We start from the raw sequence: 19,833 nt of genomic DNA on the forward strand, positions 1-19,833 counted from the left end.
TAACATACACGCACTTAGTGAGTAATATAGTTGAGTTTATGGTGTAGAGTGTTGTGACCCACTATTGTGTTTTATCCTCATTGCAATGTATCACAAGCTGTTTTATTTTTTATTATTTCTTGTTCTGTTTTATTATGTCCCTTTGGGGTAGAATGTAAGATTTTCATATTTCTAGCAGCAGGACAAATATTCCCACTCATGAAATAATTGATTCCCATGAGTCCCAACGATGACAAGACAACTCTGCATTGCTCTTTCTGCAATTTTGTATTGTATCAAATTGTATCGTATCAGATCAAATCAAAAATGTATGCAACTGTACTGAATCGATGACCTGCTCAAAGACATCTTTCCTGTCCTGAAATACGAACTATGTACTGAGATGAATTTTGAAGCAGACTAACAGGGAGAGATTCATATCCCTAGCTGTGGTGAATACATTGTTTATGTGAAATGCATTGTTCTCCTCTCTTGGCATGATGTTAGTCTCATGGGAGAACATCACAGTCTTGTCATGGTGCTAATGAGAATATGGTGAAACTGAAATAAACCGCTACAGTGCAGTCGGTCGTCTTCAGCAACCAAATGTTTTATATGCCAACAGCACAGAACGGCACACTGATGCAAATATGCCGGTTCAAAATAAATAGGATGTGCTTTGGTGTGAAAGTCTAAACGCCTCTTCTTTTTGAGAGGAAAGGCAAAAACCTAAAACTTTTGATTTCTAACACATTTACTAATGATGTTGATAACATCATACCTGCATACATTTTAATAGGAAAGTTAGGTTTTGATGCTGCTACTAAATAATGATAGGAAACTAATCCAGTACAATCTAATCTCATAGTAACAGATGTAACATATACAAATCCTTATATTATCATTACTGAGTGTTGCCACTCAGCTCTACTTTGATGGATTTGCATGCATAAACAGTTTTGGCATTTGTTGTGTCCCACGTTTGTACATTTAAACATGTCTTAACACATTTGGTTATTTAATGGCTTTAAACATGTATTTCCAAGGTAATAATTGAACTTAACTGTTATGGAGTTCTGAGGGTTTTAACAGGCCACACCTACTTTCTCATTGATTAATAGAGGCTATGTTGTTTATCCAGTTGGACCGGTGTAGAGTTTCCCTGTGTATCTTACTGTGTGAGAAAAAGACTAAGGGCAATAACTCTTTTTCAGAAAAAATTTAAAATGGCAGAAACTCTATGACGGACTTTGATGTAAATTTGACGAGAAAGGAAAACTAAATACCAAATAGCCTTTTCAAATTTTGCGTGACATTTAATTAAAGTATCACACCAAACTGGTGTCATATTGCACAGGCCATTTGTGTTGCCACCAAGTTTAATTTCTTTACCTACTGTTCTCATTTTTGCTATCAATATTAATTTTAAGGCCTCAATTAATGTAACTTGATATAATTATGATTAAATCTAATTAATATTGTGCCATCTCTGCACCTTCTGACCATTCAGTAGACCAACTGTCTTGGAAGACGGTGGTTCAGATAAAAATGTTTCTACATCAAACTAAGAACAAGAATCAATCCGATTAGCATCAAATAAAGAGCCGCAGCAACATGAGCAGCTCTTCCACTCACCTAGCTGCTGACAATGCCATCTGAATACAGAACATAAAACAGGCCCCTGCTTGTTCTCAGTACATACTTCTATATATAAAACACTTGAGAGACCTACAGTAACAGTAAGTTCTGTTGACTTTTTAATGTACATTTTAAAATGCCAAGGGATCGCACCTCCTCGGCATGAGAGTATCAGAGAATTGTATCCGCTGGCTTTCTGAAATAGCAGAATGTCAAGGGCCAGATATAAAAGTCTGCACTCTGTTCCCGACTTCTTTCTCAGATATAGCTGGTATTTTGGGACTGGGGCTGAAGAGAACAGTGAAAACTAGACACAAAGTAAAATCTACACATTCAGCGTTTAAGATAGAACATCAGTGTGTAGGTTTAGGTATGCAGGCTGTAGGTGTGTGTGTGTGTGTGTGTGTGTGTGTGTGTGTGTGTGATGCATCTTCCAGGTGTGAACTTTACCTAGTTCAAACTGGTCTGAGCTGTTGTCGCAGGTCTGTCGTACTTCCTCACTGTCCCATCCCAGTGGATAGAGAGCGCAGCCGGATCCTATGAGTAGACCTGAGAACAACAGAAAGAGCAAGAGACATCTGTCAGATACAAAGGAATCACTATATATATATATTACATTATTATTATACTTTGACTGAATACTGGGCTCAGAAAAATCACAAACCAGACCTGAAAGCCAACAAAACACAGTTTGAAAGGGAAACGACAGAAAGGAAAAGTTCTCTTCACCATTTACTCGCTCAGTTATTTGAAGGATGTTTTTGTGTGACCTCGCCTCAGTGTGTTTTGGTGTTTTCATAATTTTTTTTGATTTCCTTTCAGCACTCAAGAACAAAGAACGCTGAAGGCTGACTGTGGCTTTGTTTGCCAAAGAAACTGTCAGTCTATCCAGGCAAAATAACTAACGTATTCAAATTCAGGTTTTGTGTGGAATCATTCGTTCATTCATCTATTTACTAAAATGATTAAAAACACAATGGGCCGCTGCTCTCAAATAGTGTGATAACGTGTGACCTCACCTCAGTGTGTTATCATATTTCTTTTTTTTTTTTTTTTTGCTCGATCAACCACTTCCAGTAAACACTGAAATGGAGATAGCTCTGACCTGTTCCAGCAGTGTTACCTCTGAACAACCCTCACATCCTTTTGTAAAATGACATGGACTGTGATTTTCACACTTCATCACATTTTTATTGCAAAAAAACCCCCAAAAAAACAAAGCACTCGTCTGCCAGCAGCTCATCAAACTACTGCAAATTAACAACGAACATATGCAAATAGCTTGGCAGTTTCACAGAGAGGCAACGGTGGGAAAAAAAAAAATCAAGCATTTTCGGTACGCAACAATTACAGTAAAACTGTGGAAAATCCTTGAGGGACTGCTTTATGTCAGTGATTAAACAGACTTATGACTGTGCTTAAAGCTGCACACAGAGACAAGAGCAAAATCTAGTCAAGGCCATTACGGTAAGGATTAATATCCTCAATATTTGCCTGCAGCCAGGTCTTGACAAGTTATTCCCCGGATACCAAGGCCTGTCTCTTGAAATTACCCTGTGGGGCCCCTGGTAGGTGGCTCTGCCATCACATTAGCTTAATCCCCTCCAATGTGTCTGCCCCGCTATCAGTTTTGGGATGCGGGGATGGCAGCAGAGGAACGGGAAGGCAAGAAAGCGCTGCCTTCCAACCTGATTACCCCCGCCATCCAGGACTGCCTTATTACATCTAGGCCAGATAACAAGCAGGAATTAATCCACATGCTAATGCAGATGGGCTAGACAAACTGGCTAACATCTGAGGTGGAGTGGAAAAGAGAATAAGACATCTGTGTTTTCCCCAGTCACAGCCAAAAGGACTGTGAATGTCACCCACTTGGTTCTGGCAGAAAATAGACTCGTCTGATTATGGTACCTGTGGTAGAAAATCAATTCAGTGCAACTCTGGCGTTTTGATGAGACTGGTGGGATATAAAAAGGCTCTGACCAACTCTGTGTCATTACAGCTCAGGATCAGAGAGGATCCAGGGATTTTCATATGTAACAGCTCAGCTGTTTCTTCTTCTTCTTCTTCTTCTTCTTCTTCTTCTTCTTCTTCTTCTTCTTCTTCTTCTTCTTCTTCTTCTTCTTCTTCTTCTTCTTCTTCTTCAGACCTTTAAGAAAACTTCAGACGAGTTTCTTCTTCAGACCTAAAATCACTACCTTTAGCTGAGTAGTACAGTAAAAGTAACACAGTAGTATTTGATGTAAATTCCTGTACAAGGAGACGCTGCGGACCTCTGATGAAAATCAAAACCGATGATTCTACAGGGTTCAAAAATGCATTTTACGAGCAAGCAGGCTTTCATGCAGTCATTAAAATGTTCTGAGTTACATAATGTTATCAAATGTGTTCTGATTCAAATTTGTAACTGTAAAGACAGTAAAGCATGCCAGCACGGTAATGTATTCATGATTAATATTTAACAAAATCAAAAATTCCCTTTCAAGTGTTGTGTAATGCAGAGAGATACAGCAGCATGTAATCAACTTGAATTTCTTTGCAGCGCAGAGGAGGGGGAAAAAAATTGCAGGGCGTAATGTGGCTTTGTTTCCCGGAGACATTGTAGGTCTATCCGGCAAACTGTAATATTTTAATTCTCACATTTAAGCTGTGTGTGGATTCTCAATTACTCTTTGATTAATGTACTTGTTAGGATGATCAAAGCTGCTCTCCAACAGGAAGCTCAGTGTGGAGAAAAGGTAAACAAGAACTTCAATGCATAGTTTCCACATCAGGTCAGATGATGACAGTGAACGCTGAAAATCGCTCCGAGGCAACAGACAGTAAAGGAAAATTATTGCCATAACAAATCGGAAGCATTCAGTTCCATTATGTAACCACTATAAAATCTAAGGTTTCTGGATGAACCGTCACTCTCTGATGTTATTTTTTTTGGGATTAAGGTTGAAAGTCACTCGGTTTGCTATGCTACGCAAGACTGAAATCAATATAAACAGTCATATGTAACCGTGACACTATTAAGACAGCTATTGCAAAACATGAATCACTGTGGGTACAAATGAACAAAAATATGAACATATAGCCAAGGTGTTACTCATTTCCATGTCACATGTGGTCCTGCATTTGTCTTTTGGCCGCTTTGATTTATTATATTTATTTATTTATTTTTTTTCAGGATAAGTTAATTCCATCAAATCCCATCCTCCACACTCACTATGTGGGTTATTGAGAACCGGAGTGGGGAAGCTGGTGACTGGGATGTGGGAGAAGATTACCAAGAATGGAAACCATTCTTTCACGTATGTTTATGTGCCAAGCTGCAGGAGAGAAGGCTGGACTCGTGAGAGGCAGCTCTACCTTGGGCGCAGATTTTCCATGCGTGTCCCCAGTAACTACCGTAGCAGACAGATATTTCCTGTCCTTTTTCATTTCAGAACCGGACACCTTTGCACCCGGCGCTCTCCGCAAACATAAGGTGGGGGGACTTGTGTCGGGTAGCATGTGATCGTCGGCTGGAAGACCAAAACACAAGCGCTAAACCACTTGCTAAAGTCTTCATAAGATAAGATAAGACGAGATAAGATGAAACTTTTATGGGAAAATTGGTTTGCTGGAGCAGAAAATAGTAAATAGTACTAGAATACAGCAAAGAAATAAAAAGGAATATTGCAATGGAGGTTATATAAACATACGTAACCGACAATTACAACACTAGAACATGTTATGCAGAATGTATGAATGTATGAGTGAAAATATTGATTGCAGCATTATGACACTGTGCAAAAACAAAACAAAACAGCAATTTTACTGATGCAAGCAGGGAGACTTTTGAAATGAATGATAGGGAATTCTAATCATTATTTGTTATTTTTCGATGTGCCAAGAGAAAGTCAGTCTACTTCAGTGAATTCTGAGCAACTTAGATATGAACTGCAGTACCACAGTTAACCTGCGGTGATGTGATTCCCAAACCACAGAAAGTTTCTCTTCCATGACAATATGATGAAGCTCAACAGGCAGCTCATTACGCTGTAAGCAGATGGCCGTGCCATGATGAAATCATTGTAGTTTGAGCAACAGCCGCTTGACAGCTACGCAGCAACTACATGACACAAGCAAAGTCTCCCCCAAAAAAAAGAGAAATTCTACCAGCACCATCCCCCAAAAACAAACACGCTCTGTTTGCTTTCCACAGACGTTATTAAGAATCAGAATGACCAGCAACAACCAAGTCCGCAGGTCAAACTCAGAGGTGACCTCAGCTTTCTGGAGGATCAAGAGGCGGAGAAGTGCCACACTATCTACACAGGCCTCAGGGGAGAAGGGAGGAGGGTTGTTTATCTTAGCACTTTTTGTCAACAATCAACAATCTTGTTTCAGTTGCTATGGCAGCCAGCTGAGGGATGCCTGATAGCCTCCTGCGGTGGAGGAGCTGGTATAGGATGGGAAAGGCTCGGAGAGGCCAGAATCCATAAAGACATCAGATAGCAGACAACTCGTTCACAGGTCGAGTTTCAATTGATTTACACGCGGTCATTATCAGAAGGACTATCTCATCCCTGTCTCTAATGGCTTCTTTGAAAGGCATTCTTCAAACTGGAAAGGACTCCAGTAAAATTAACTTAACCAAATACAATAAGTAGCGCATCAGTGTTCAATCCATAAAATCTGCCCTAATGTAGTGATCTATTACTGCCTGTCCTTGCCAAAGATTTCATCATCAAAGTTCAACTCGCTTTTGAAATCAAATTTTTCAATCCCTTTTAAAAGCACACAGAGAAGTGCTTTATTCCATCAGAGTTGCACTATTGTTCGCCATGCTTTTTCTCTCGATGCTTTTTACCTAAAAACTGCCCCCTTTCATATCCCCCGCATTCTCTGATTCGGGGAGCGCTGACGCCTTTTGTCAAGCCTTCCTGCTCTCTGTCAAGAACTAAGGAATTTCTTTGCCCTCCTCCATGCCCCCAGACAATACCATTCAAGGTTATCATTCAAAAGGCCAAAAAGGACAGGGAGAAAGGGCCGCCGCTAAGCTGGAGAGAATTTCGGCGGCCAGGGAATTGGAGTGGAGATGTGTGTGAATGAGCCGCTTCAATGCTGAGACATTTCCTTTTGGGCTGGAGAGGATCAGCCAGAAAGGAGGGAGGGAAAGTGTAAGAACAACCACACCTGGGAAGGAATGCTTCTGCACTGCCAAAACATCCATCTTAATAACTCCTTCGGTCTCATATTCACTCTTAAAGCCTTATTTTTCTTAAGACAGCTGAAGAATTCTGCCAATGGGGTGAGATAATTCCTTTTTTTTTTCAAATCCAGGTTCATGTGTTTCAGAAATTTTCCAGAAATACATGTCAATATGTTGAATCACTGCATAGTAAGAAGAAAATTCTTTAAACAAGTTGATTTGCATTGGAAACAAGTTAAATTATCTCACCCGATTCAGTTTTTCCACTCGTTTTTCAAGAAAAACAAGATTTGAACACCCAACACCACACACAGATGAAATGACTTGTTAAGATAGATGAATTTTTGTCATGTGGCTTTCAACGTGAAAATCAGCTGGTAAAAATGTATGCATAATTGTGAACAATTTAACAAAACATGTGTTATATGGTTCCACGTGTTGTGATACATTTAATTAACGGATGAATAGTTTTCAGGGTTGCGTAATTCAGACGATAATATGTTCATGCGTGGCTACTCTGATGTGTGTGGGAATTCAGATGATGATCTCATCCTCTCCCCCTCTCCAACTCACTTGCTATAAGCTTTTAGCAGAAGAGGCTGTAGGTTTTGCGAGCCCCAAAGTGTAATTTAAACCTAAAAGAGACACACATGATTAATAAATTAATAAAGATCGCGTATCAAAACCGCATCTTCTGCATGTTAGCACATGAGATGTTGTTTTTTTTCTGGAACACAGTGCACACATCAACATGTATCGCTTTACCCTGCGGCTTTTTTTCTTATGATGTTTTTGCCTCCATTTTTTTTTTCCACCCTAGACAGGATCAACACAGAGTTTTTCAGAAGGGCTTACTGCGAACGTTCCTGTTGGTGAATCTTACGTTGCTAAGAGGTGGGAGTGAGATGGGGATCTTGAGATTCCGCTGAAACGATAGATGCTGGAGCTGAGAGAGACGGAGGATGTGGGGGAAGCTGAGAAAGGAGGGATTTTAAGAGAGTATGTGAAGTATATATGATATGTGATGTGAACTGTGAAGCATATAAATAGTTGCTGCTACCAATGAGGCTGGCATTCAAGCATTATTCAGCTAATAGGCTGCTCATCGGTTCTTACTTTGCATATTTACCAGGATGTATCAAGCGTTTAATGTGGTAATACACAAATTCTCGTTTTTTCTTTGGTGCTAGGCGCTCATTGCTGTGGCGTTTCTGCACTTCCCAGAGATCACCTGTCAATCAAAGAGCGTGGGCGGGACTGTGACGTCTTCTTCCCTGGATTTTTGATGAAGTTTGAGTTTCTGTAGGTGGCGCTCTTTTCTTTGTCTGTTCAGCCATGGACGCTATCGCTGCTCATGCGAACTACCCAGTTCTTCTTCTTCTATTTACTCCCAACAAACCGCTGTTGCTTTTGCCGGAAACGTAAAACGCATCACTTCCTGTGCGCCAGAGGATTTTTCCCGGGAAAGACCTACGCAAATGTAGCAAATGTGAAATCTTTCATAAACTAGGTTGAATCATTATTGTGTCGTATCTATCGGTGATACACAGCAGCAAATCTAAAATCTAATTATATGAAAATGTCACGGATTATTACTTTAAATGTGACATTTTCAGTTTTGATTGCACAGTCTTATGGAATAAACCAAGAGTAAGCCCAAGGTGGCCAACTGAACTGATGATTTGTTCCCATGTCACTCTCCTGTAACTCAGGCTCATTTCGTTCCATGTCCACACATCAGTCCCCACCGCTGGCCCAGGGCTTAAAGAGCAGCTTGTGCTATATTGATCTGTTTCAGTGCATTTGCCACAGGCATCCTGTCAAGAGCTGGATTTATCTAATCCCACCATTCATTTGTCACACAGTTTACTATTACAACAGGTAATTAATAAGCACACCAATTACAAGAGCAAAATTAACTTCTGGTTCATTAAGCACTGGGCATGTGTAGCCATGTATTAAGTGGGAGAAACAGCAGTAGGTCCAAAGTACAGGAGCAAAAATGCTGCGTATAGAGAACATCTTGACAAGCTGAAAGTGGGTTGTGCTAAATGCACAGCAAATAATTTCAAAAGAGAACATCCTCTAGATGTGTGGAGAGAATGGGCTTTTCACACGAGGGCGCAGATATTTTCTGTATGTCTCACTCTTTCCAGCCAGAAACCCACGCCTCTCTGCGACCTCAACCATGTCTTCTCTGATCTCAGATTGCAAATTGGACATTCTTCCCCCTGCTTTGTCTGAGTAAGAAGAGAAGTCAAACAGGGGGAAGAGAGAAAGAAGAAAAAAAAAAGGGAAAGAATGCAGCAGCATCTGAGAGATTCCTCCTCTTCCCTTCCTGAAATGGCTGCACTTTTCTACCTTTCCCTAGAAAATGTAGTCACTCCTATGCTAAACTAGTGTTACAATCTTATGCATGAAGAAGTGTAGACATAATGGGTTCAGGGTTTCTATGTGAGAAAAGCCAAGACAATCACCCGACTGTTCTCATGCTGTATTGGTGTAAAGTTTCTTGCTGAAGTCAATGTGAAGATGTAAATATTAGTCTTGCAATATCTTAATGACCTATTATCAATGTAAAGCATGGTGGCAGTAGGGTAGGCTGCTTTGTTTGCACATGACAAACCTTTTATTTCTAAATTGTGAAACACTTTGAGCTGCATTTTATGTATGAAAGGTGCTATACAAATAAAGTTTATTATCATTAAAGCCAACTTGATATTCGAAGCAACTGTTGGAAAACCTGGTCAATTCAAATATCAAAGTAAGTGGCAATCCACATATTTTTTTCTCACCACTGTACAGCATGTAAAAAACAGATGTTTGAAAAGAATATTAGCATTATCTGTAGACTGTTTCCCAACTGACTGTCATGCATGCCAACCTGGAATTTCAATGAAAAGTAATGGCTATTCCGTCCATGAGAGGGAGGGACTGAGAGAAGAAGAAAATGTGAAATGTGTGTGAGGAGAGCAACAAAGCCAAAGGGTATGGAAATCCTCCTCAGGGTAGGATCTGCTTCATAGGGGCCTACAAGTGTAGCTCTTCTAACTGGGTCAAGTCTGATGTGTTCAGGTCTTCTGGGGAGAGGGGGGGAAATCAAAGATAACATGATCTATGCTTTAATATTCATATTAATAGCATGCAAATATGCAATGAATGTTTTAGCACACTCCATGCAGACACTGCCAGACATCAAAATGCCTCTCTGACAGTACTGGGGCTCATCATGTGAGTGGCTCCATGCCGCAAACACAAAGAACCTTCTCTCAGAAGACAATGCAGCGCTTCAGGGATTGAGGAAAAACTGACTCCCACTGCCGAGTGTACAAAGTACTCCACAGCTTGTGTTTAAACCGCTGGCCCACTGCATTCATGTTCTCCTCTGGGACACAAACCAGGCAAGCCTCTACCCTCGGGGATTGAGTTAAACCAGACTTAACACTGGGAACCCCAAAACTGAAATATCCTCTAAACCAGTGGTTCTCAACCTTTTTGGCTTATGACCCCTTAAACCCCCCCCATCAAAGACAGTCCAACCAGCGAGTGATTTTCCCCTTTCAGGTTGTTTCATTTGATATCGGAAGAGGTCTAGAGGCTGAAAACTATTCAGTATTTCACAAAAAGAAAGCAAAAATTTGAGAAAAAAACAGACATGATCATGAATTTATATGATAAATACATTTTTCTTTTTCCATAAATCATCTTGGGACCCCCTGGGAGATCCTGACCCCCAGGTTGAGAACCACTGCTCTAAACCATCAAACAGGTCACTTTTGCTGCCAACATTTTATTGACTCGGAGTAATGTCAAATATGTCCAGTGGCAACAGAAATCTCATTGTTCCGGCAGGGCATGGATCACATTATGAGGCTCGAGGAGCACAGTGCATTCATAACACCAGAATATAACTTTATGTTTCATAATACATTATAGTACATTCAAACAAAGCATAATAAGGAAAGGACAGATTTGAGCTTTTAGCTAAATTAGTAAAGAAGTTTTTGCTTTGTGAAAAGATTCATTTGAATACATTTTAAAAGCTAAAAATAACAAACAGCTAGCTAGCTAGATAGCTAGTGATAGATAGATAGATAGATAGATGGGAAGACAGACAGACAGACAGACTGACAGATATCATTTGACTAAAGTTTAAAAGCTAAAAATAACAGACAGACAGAGATAGACAGACAGAGATAGATAGATAGATAGATAGATAGATAGATAGATAGATAGATAGATAGATAGATAGATAGATAGACAGACAGATATAATTTGACTAAAGTTTAAAAGCTAAAAATAACTATCAGCTAACTAGCTAGACAGACAGACAGAGATAGACAGACATGGATAGATAGATAGATATATAGATAGATAGATAAATAGATAGATAGACAGAGACAGTTAAAGCCTTGTTGTTGGTTCAAGTGCTAAAAATTAGGCTTAGGTCATGTTAGCATGTTAGTCATATAGCATTAGCGTATGCAGTGGTGCAAAATGCAAGTTATGTGAAGCACGGAAGTGGGTCTCGTCTTTCATCAGCCGTTGTTATCATCAGTGATATCTGAGAGCCCTTGAGGAAGAAGAGAATACCGAAATGAGAACACATTATGTAACATGTCAAGTAATCTGTAAGCGATATAATAGGGCGGCACTGGAGAGGCACAGATCGGGTTCGGCGGGGACTGTGTGTGCGCGCGGGCTCTTGACATTTTTGCATGAATTCGTACCGCGGTACATAATCATATAATATCTGATTTATCCTGTCCTCTCAGGGATGGAAAGCTATTTCTGCCCTGATGATTCCACAAGATTGAAACCAAACAGATACCAAGAGAAGGCCACCAATTCCATTTCACATGAAGATTAAGCATTAGTTTTCCTCTTTTTTTTTTGTCATGCCATCTCTGAAAGACAGTAAGTATGTGACAGCGCTGAGGCAAAATTCAAGTATGCTATTATAGAGACAAAGATTAGTGATGAAACTGTTGTCTCCTGGTGAAGGCTTGTCTTCTTAATGCTGGATGGATGGAGGGGGGGGGGGGCATATGTGTGTACGCAGTTAGGGAGTCCTTTGATAATAAAACAAGATCTGGAGTGAACAGCAGAGTTTCATTATGCTCATTGCGTGGAAAAGAGACATGACAGCGACACTTGTTTATTTTCAGCTCAGTGTTATAAAAATGTCCGCCGCGGTAAAGCATGATAAAAGCTGCGGGACGCCCCGAGGGCTTCTCCCAAACCGACGTTTATGTTTGCCTCTTGGTCAGAGCGTGGGCTATATGTGATGGCTTAGTTCTTGTTTTGACAGGCATATTCATTATACCTTCATCTTGATAAGCAGTTCACGTTTTGGCAGTTGTGCCCCGGAGCAAACTAAGGCAAGCAACATTTAAGGTAAAAAAAAAAAAACAGGATGGATGAGTATGTGGTATGACAGATAAAACCCATGGGTTGAGCTACTACCTGGAGGTCTGTTATGTTTCCAAGTAACAATGGAACTGTTTATATGGGTAATTATATAGAATATGGAGAACACCCGTAATTACCTGAAATAAATACATGACGTTCCTTTATTTACTCCTGTGCCCATTTGTGGAAGTGGTGGTGAAAAAAGTGATGTAACACACAGAGACCGAACAATGGAGCAGTCATACAGTATAATGTGTTTCCAATAACTCAATACACGAGGAGAGAACATGAGAACTTTTAAAACAGGAAGGAGCCCTTGCCAGTGTTTCTTTTTTTCTTTACAACACTGTAGACAATACAGACTTAACACCTCTATAACAGAAAATCCCTCACAGAAAACACATGGCTTCAATCAAGCTGCTGCAGGCGTTCATGTCGTAAGAGCCGGTGGAATGCATGAATCCACAGATTATAGCCGGGGAGCAAGAGGGGCGAACTAAGATCAATAATTCCCCGCTTCCTCGCAAAAATGCCTCACTGAGAAGCTTCGCAGAAAAATGTGAATGGAAAAAAACCCCAGATGCAATAAGATTGTCCAAACACTGATCCAGTGGTTTCCTGAGTGAAAATCCACTGTAAAACAAAAAAGTATATACTTAACTCCTCTTGGATCGAGTCCTATTCACACAGGACCGGCATTATGTTGGGAACTCATGCAATTAATGAATTATCCTCTAATCTCTTCTGTTTCGTGAAACACATTGGCACGGGATAGCGAAATTCGGTATGCTCGATACGATGTTATAAGTTCAACATTTTATCAGATTTGTCACTTTCTGTTTGAGCAAAACTTTGAGGTTTGCCCTGAAAATGCATTCAAAACCTTCCTCTCCATTTTTCATGACACGAGGAACAGAGGAAGAAAGAAATTGTGCGTCTGCAAGAAGAAGAAGAAGAAGAAAAAGACATTGCACAGCAAAAAGAAATTATGGATGAGAATCACTGAGAGTTCGATTTGCACTGAATTAGTATTATCCCTGGACTTCTGTCTTCACCAAAAACGCGGCAGGTAATATGCGCTGGAATTTTACTTAACAAATTACAGACATGGCAGATTCGCGCAGGATTAAAATCACCAATCTCTGCAATTATACAAATCGCTTCACATCCCCAGGTTATATTAGCTCTGTGCAAATAGGGCTTTAGACAGTTCCATCAGTATTCATGAACATGAACAACTCCCTTCAAAAGCTAAAAATGAGAGACAAAACTCGGGTCTGCTCCACTGACGGTGAATTAAGAGACCGACTTTGTAGGATGTTAAGAGTTTTTACATCAAAATGAACTTTATTTCATTACAGCGCTCACAGTTATGAACCGGAAAATGCTCCCAAGCAGTTATGATCCAGAAAATGTTCCCACACCCATGTGAAGTCCCCCGGGGTAATGTCACTGGGTTCGCAAAGTCGGGCTCTCCCATTCACGTCCACAATCTGTCTTTTGACTGAATCAACACGAGCATCTTGGCTCCGTTCCCTCTGGCTTTCAGAGGGACTTGTTCATGTTCACAAATTAAGACTAAATTGGCCAAGATCATAGGCTGCTACCAAGAGTGGAAGTAATTAATTACATTTACTCATGTTACTGTAACTGAGTAGCTATTTTGTGTACTTGTACTTTTTTGAGTATTTTTTAGTTTTGTCAGTATTTTTACTTAAGTATTGTACTTCACTTCATTTTAAATCACGTCCATTACAGAGAACAGATTTTATGGCTCTCCATCAGCATCAGATACTGGACAGTCCTAAATTGACAAATTGTGCAGCCGTTCACAGGGAACAGCCAGCCAGCAAAGAAGAGAAGTGGAATCTGGCTTTACTTTGTTTGTGCACTTTATTTTGTAATTTCCAAATTTTCCAATTAAAATAATCGAGTTTGAACTCTGTCCTGTCATCCTTTTAGAATTGCATGGGAAAGATCACATCTAACAACATTCTCTTTTCTAAAAAGTAACTCAGTAACTCACTTTTTAGTAGTAGTAGATTTTTACACCAGTACTTTCTACTTAAAATGTAAACTAAAATGTAAGTAACAATACTTCTACTTGTTTAGGACATTCTAGTACTCTTCCACCACTGGTTGCTACATGCATAAACTCTTGTTGCCAGATGGATTTTTTTCCCCTTTAATGTTGATTATTATAGCGCTGTTATGGTAGTCTGCTTGTGACTGAATAGTCTGCCAGGAGCTGTTGAGAAACTATCACTGGACATTTCAGGGCCAGTCAGTCTGATTGATTGAGTCATAAAGAGTTTGTCCATGGGGCTAACAGGACTCTGATAAAAGATTAAGAGTCTGTTGAGTCTTGATTAATGTTAGAGGAGATAACCTCTGGCCAGCGAAAGATTTATATAAACAGGGCCTCGGCGGAGATATATATACGCATACTGAATTTGAGAGATTTGAGAGTCAGCGAGGACAAAGCACTCACAGCGTATCCCCAGGACAAAAGCTGAATCAAAACACAATTGTCACAACTCTGTAATAAGGCAAACAAGCATATTAACCAACAGATGAAACAGGAACGGCAAGAGGAGCGACAAAACAGACCAGACGAGAAAGAGATATCTCAAAGGCAATAACCCCAATTTCATTCTCGCTGTTTTTCCGCATGAGAAGGAATGTGATGAGAAAAGAAAAAGCAAAAAGAAAAAAAAACTACCCTGCATATTTATACAGGGCCTTGTCTCTGTCAAGCCCTGCCCCACCCCCTGGACTTAGGCTGCCTGATTAGTATTCAGTGAATCCATTAGGACACAATTGCTGGTGTCTGGGAACATGGGAACTTGTGATTGAGGAGAGGTTGAGTTCAGCCCGCTGGGTCCCGATGGAAAGACGCACCCATCCCCCCGCAAACCTGAAGGTGACTGTGTCCTCACTCTATACCCGCGATTTGATGATCAGAGCAAAAGAGCGGCTGGGGGTTGGGGGGGGGGGGGGTTTGGTCTTCTATACACTCTTCATTCACGCTGTGTTGTCAGCATGCAAAGACCCACTCTGTCCGCGACGGTGAGAATAAGAAAAATCGGAGTCTGACTTTTGGCTTGAGTGTCCCCAAGGGCAATCACATCACACTTCATCACTCAGGAGGGAGCGTTGTTGTGTTGCGCTATAATATAGTGTTTCTCCTTGTAAGCCATAAAAAATATAAATGAGATCAGAGTTTCTTGCCCGCAGACCATCCATCCCTCAAAGGTTGTAGCACCCCCTCTCCCCTCTCTTCAGTCCCCCCCCCCCCCCCCCCCCCATTAAAATCAATGTTGAGATGAATGAACAGCAGAAACCAGGGGGACACGGAGTAGAAAACTCTTCCGGCTGCTCTAATGGTTCATAAGTTAGGAGGTGAGCTTTTGGCGCGTCCCGGCACACCAGTGATGAATCATTCCTCTGGGAAGCACTTACACACTTCAGCCAGTTTAATAAAAACCACCAAAAACCTGTCCTGCATGAAAGCTTCACCATAATAAATCACAGGGAAAGGGGGGAAAATATTACATACGGCTACAGCGCACGAATCCAATAGAGTTTGGCTTAGCTCTCTTCTGATTGCTAGACTGCCAATCTTGTTTATTCCTTCCACCCCACTGCTATCACTTTGACTTGCTGCAACAAATACAATCTCTTCTCCATCACCTCCTGCCTCAGAAAATGATTCCAAATTATGAGATAATATTAAACAATTAAATCAGCAACACAACCACCTCCCCTGGGCTTAATATCGCAATTTATGTTTCTCTGTTACGCTTCAAGTGGCCTCTAGATGGCTGAGGAAACATCTTTAGCCCACATCAATTTTAAGGTGTTCCCAGTAAAACTAATTACCAATAAAAAAAAAAAGAGAGAATAATATGAAGAGCTGTTCTGGCAGTCCATAGTGCACATCCCCCAAGAGAAATCTATGCCATATCCTGAAGCTTCTTACTGTTTTCTTCCGCCACAATGAGAAAGAAAAGGCTTTGATCATCCACTGTGTCTCACTCACCAAGAGGAGGAAAATAAGAGTCAGGGCATGAGAGCTGGATTTCTACACAGGGGGATGCAGAGTGGAGGAAAACGAGGTGAACAGCCGTGAAAAAAAAAGAGCAGAAGACATACAATAGCAATACACTTGAGTGGAAACTAAGCTGTTGAAGCAATTGTCAAACAAAACAAACTGCTAAACCTTTTTTGACACACTGTGCACGCTGAGGATTGGCGAGACAAGAGTGGAAATTAAGTTGCCAAGGATAGAGAATAGCAAGGATAGATCACCAAGGTCAAGAATAATGCTGACTTTGGTGGTGTGTGTGTGTGTGTGTGTGTGTGTGTGTAGGGGCGGGGCATCAATTCACATCTGAGAATGAATTCATACTGTACGTCCTTGGTTATTTGTGCCCCCCCCCCCCCTAAATGAAAGCTTGGAATTCCTTTTTTTTTCTCTGCACCATGTTCAGTTTTTGTCATGCAGCCAAAGCTAAAATAGGCTTTCTCTCAGTAGGGACCAGAGTCTTCTTCTGTCTCAAAAGATGCTTCCTCTTGGAGTGCCAGGCATGGCAGCCAACACGAGCACGAACGTGACAGCGCCGGCGAGTAAATAAACACACCCAGACAGCTCTCGGTAAAATGTGCACTTTCATTTAGTACTTCAAAGTTCAGCCGAGGGGGTTGAGGGGAAAATACAAAAGATTAAAGAGGTTTCGCTTTGGCTAGAATGCATTTTGAGATGGAGAGAAATTGATACAGCAATAACAATAACTATATCATATACGTATATATCTGTAGAGCATTCAAGTTAAGGTCAAAAGGACTAAAATCCTTTTTTTGTTGTGTTTTTTTTACATTTCTAAATCATGCTTCTATGATAAATGTAGGTGTATGTGTTTGTTTGTTTGTGTATGCGTTTGGGCAGTAAGCAAAGAGTGAAAAAGGACAAGCGATTACCGAATAACAAAGTGATATATAATATTCCTTCCAATCCCCCTGTGAAAAACTGCTTTGTTTTGACAAAATGTCCACAGAAAACCAGCGGCAAAGCATTAACTATTAATCAAACTAAGAACACAATGACACTAATGTGAGAGGAAACAGAAGGAAAAAAAAACAGAAAAAAGGAAGAAAGTGGATCATGAAAGATATTTCGGTGGAAACGGCAACAATGGGAGGAGTGTGTGTGTGTGTGTGTGTGTGTGTGTGTGTGTGTGTGACTGGGATAAGGGGCATGTTGCAAAGGTTTAGGCACCAATTACTGCTGAGTATAGCAGCAATGGGATTAGTGATACCCGGAGGGCACAGATGGCACTGAGATCCTCCGAGTCGTTCCGAAAAGGTCACACAAAACACAGGACAGCCACCCCACTTTCTCACAAACCCATTCACTGATAATGGATTCCTCGGGTCGCTCTCTGTTCAGGCTTTTACTCCCTCATCAATCCTCCGAATGCCTCACAATCATTCTTTTCAAGTGTGTAATAGAGAGCAGAGCGGAAACGCCTTGAAATGTCAAACCGCGGCGGACCTGACTTCTGTGTCATTTAAGAGATGCTGGCAACAGCAGAATTCAATAAGATGCTTGTGTTGCCGTGGAGGAAAACAGATATTATCAGAGCTTTTTATTAAGATGTTTGATCAGGAGGGGGGAGGCAGAAGAAAAAAACGACACAGATGGGGAGAGATGTATTAAAAGACATTAGTCTTTACGGCTGTGCAGAGAGCGAGTGAAATGCTACGCTCCCTGTAATTTGGTCTGAAGGTCGTTTTTGACCCCTTCCATTCTTTTCCTCTCATCGTTTATCTCTGTCACACATACAGGAGGAATGAGGCTCATTTCTCCTCCTCATGCTAGTCTGCTGTTGCTGTATTGCAGGGCAGAGACTTGCATTCCTCTGCCTTGTTTTGCCGTAGTGCTGTGTCTGTGTATTTCCTGCCACCATAAGGCTGCAGCCTCCCCGGGCGCTGGCTCCTCCACCAACACCATATGGTAAGGCCAACTAGGCAGGCAGCGCTCCACAAGGCTCTCACAGCGTCTCTCTCAGCGTCTCCCTTCTCCACGTTTTATTTGAGGGTTTCACCAAGAGTAAACCACTTCCAGAGGGGCCGTATTATAAGATACATACCAACACATAACACTATAATCTGAGCAGTAATGCAGTTAGTAGAACAAAAGCGCGTTTATATAAACACACTGGATAATGGATGATATTTCAACCCCCTTGCAGATAGAGAATATGGATTTCCTAGCTTTTTTAACCGCGGAAAGGTTTCACTTAACTATAGCGGCCTCTACTTCCTAACGGATCTGGCGGCAAGAACCTCTTCCGGCAAGAACCGGAACAGGATCCGGCACCTCGCGGTTTTAGACTACCTGCATTCCGGTACCTATTTGCGCAGACCCGGCACCTGGTGGCATGAAACTTTTTGTTTTTTTGTTTTTTTTTGTCTGCCATGTAATACTCCCAATAGTTGACTCTTCTTTCCTTTCCCCTCCCTTCCAGAAACCTAACTGTCTCATTTCCATATGAAGACAGGTGATTACCCTATTAGAAAGTAGCAACAAGCGCATAGTAATCACTTCACACATGAGTGAGCTGCTCTGATGTGTGTTATGGTAAACTTCAGACAGCGTCGAGTGTCGCATTTAGCTCTACTTAGCTGCACCATGACACGTTTTATTGCATTATTCGCTGACATTGTTTCCTACATTCAAAATCGATATCCTATGAAAGTATTTGTATTGAATATTGATGCATAACTACTAAATGGTTGAAGCCATTGCAGTTTCCTTTATGTATGATTAGGATGTCTCATAGTAGCCTATGTGGGCATTTTTACGTTGTGCACAGTGCTGTTATATCTTTAGTCTACAACTTGAAGGGCAGGTTTGTAAAAATGAGCATTATGTAGCCTATGCAATAATCAAATATTATTATAGGTCGGTCCCCAGTAGTCGGAGCTCTAAGGTCATATAGTCGGCCATTTAGTAATGTTTAGGCTGCTAGGTCTACAGTAAGCTATATGGCTGCACTGAGCACCACCGTGCCTCCAATGCGCTTGTTGTCTTGATATGTTCTGGGACCTTTTCCCTCCACACCGACTCGCGGGAACACCGACCCCTTGGTGTTCAGGGACCTCATCATTTACAAATTAAGCACTGATACTTCTCAAATGATACAAGTATAGTAAGTTGTAGAAAATCTGCATACTCACTAAGAATGAGACGTCTCTTATGTGAGATTTAAGTCTATTTCATTCCAAAACACAAAGATTGCAAGGTACAGTGCGCCAGCTTTTCGGTCTTCAGTCTATACTAAAGATGACTGATTGACCGAAACTTTTTGCCGCACTGCACCTTGGCAGCACAGCATGAGAGCTCGCCCAAGTCCATCAACCTCTCAGCTTGGGCGCTGGACTGTATAATTGTGATTGGTTGAGAGAAATACAAACATCAAGCACCTCACTGAACGTTTTTGCCCCTTTGTTTACACTGACAAATAGCTTGTGACAGATTTTTCTCCTGGCGCTGGCAGCATTAAAATGAAACCAACCTGTGGAAAGAAGTGTGAAACCAACTCTAGAGAGAAGGC

At 41.0% G+C, this 19,833-nt stretch overlaps 1 protein-coding gene across 2 annotated transcripts in view; it reads right to left on the reverse strand.

Annotated features, from left to right (window-relative positions):
• Positions 1 to 19,833, reverse strand: part of LOC139641235 (LHFPL tetraspan subfamily member 6 protein) — a 44,080-nt gene that overhangs the window by 2,195 nt on the left and 22,052 nt on the right. For both annotated transcript variants that reach the window (XM_071515528.1, XM_071515529.1), the window contains exon 3: positions 2,068 to 2,166. In XM_071515528.1, coding sequence (XP_071371629.1) covers positions 2,068 to 2,166 — 99 coding nt within the window. The remainder of the gene's footprint in view (positions 1 to 2,067; positions 2,167 to 19,833) is intronic.

This window comes from Centroberyx affinis, unplaced genomic scaffold, assembly GCF_046629955.1.
Source record: "Centroberyx affinis isolate AG114_WGS23_722 - 3 ecotype Tasmania unplaced genomic scaffold, CSIRO-AGI_Caff_v1 ptg000358l_1, whole genome shotgun sequence".
Lineage (NCBI taxonomy): Eukaryota > Metazoa > Chordata > Actinopteri > Beryciformes > Berycidae > Centroberyx > Centroberyx affinis.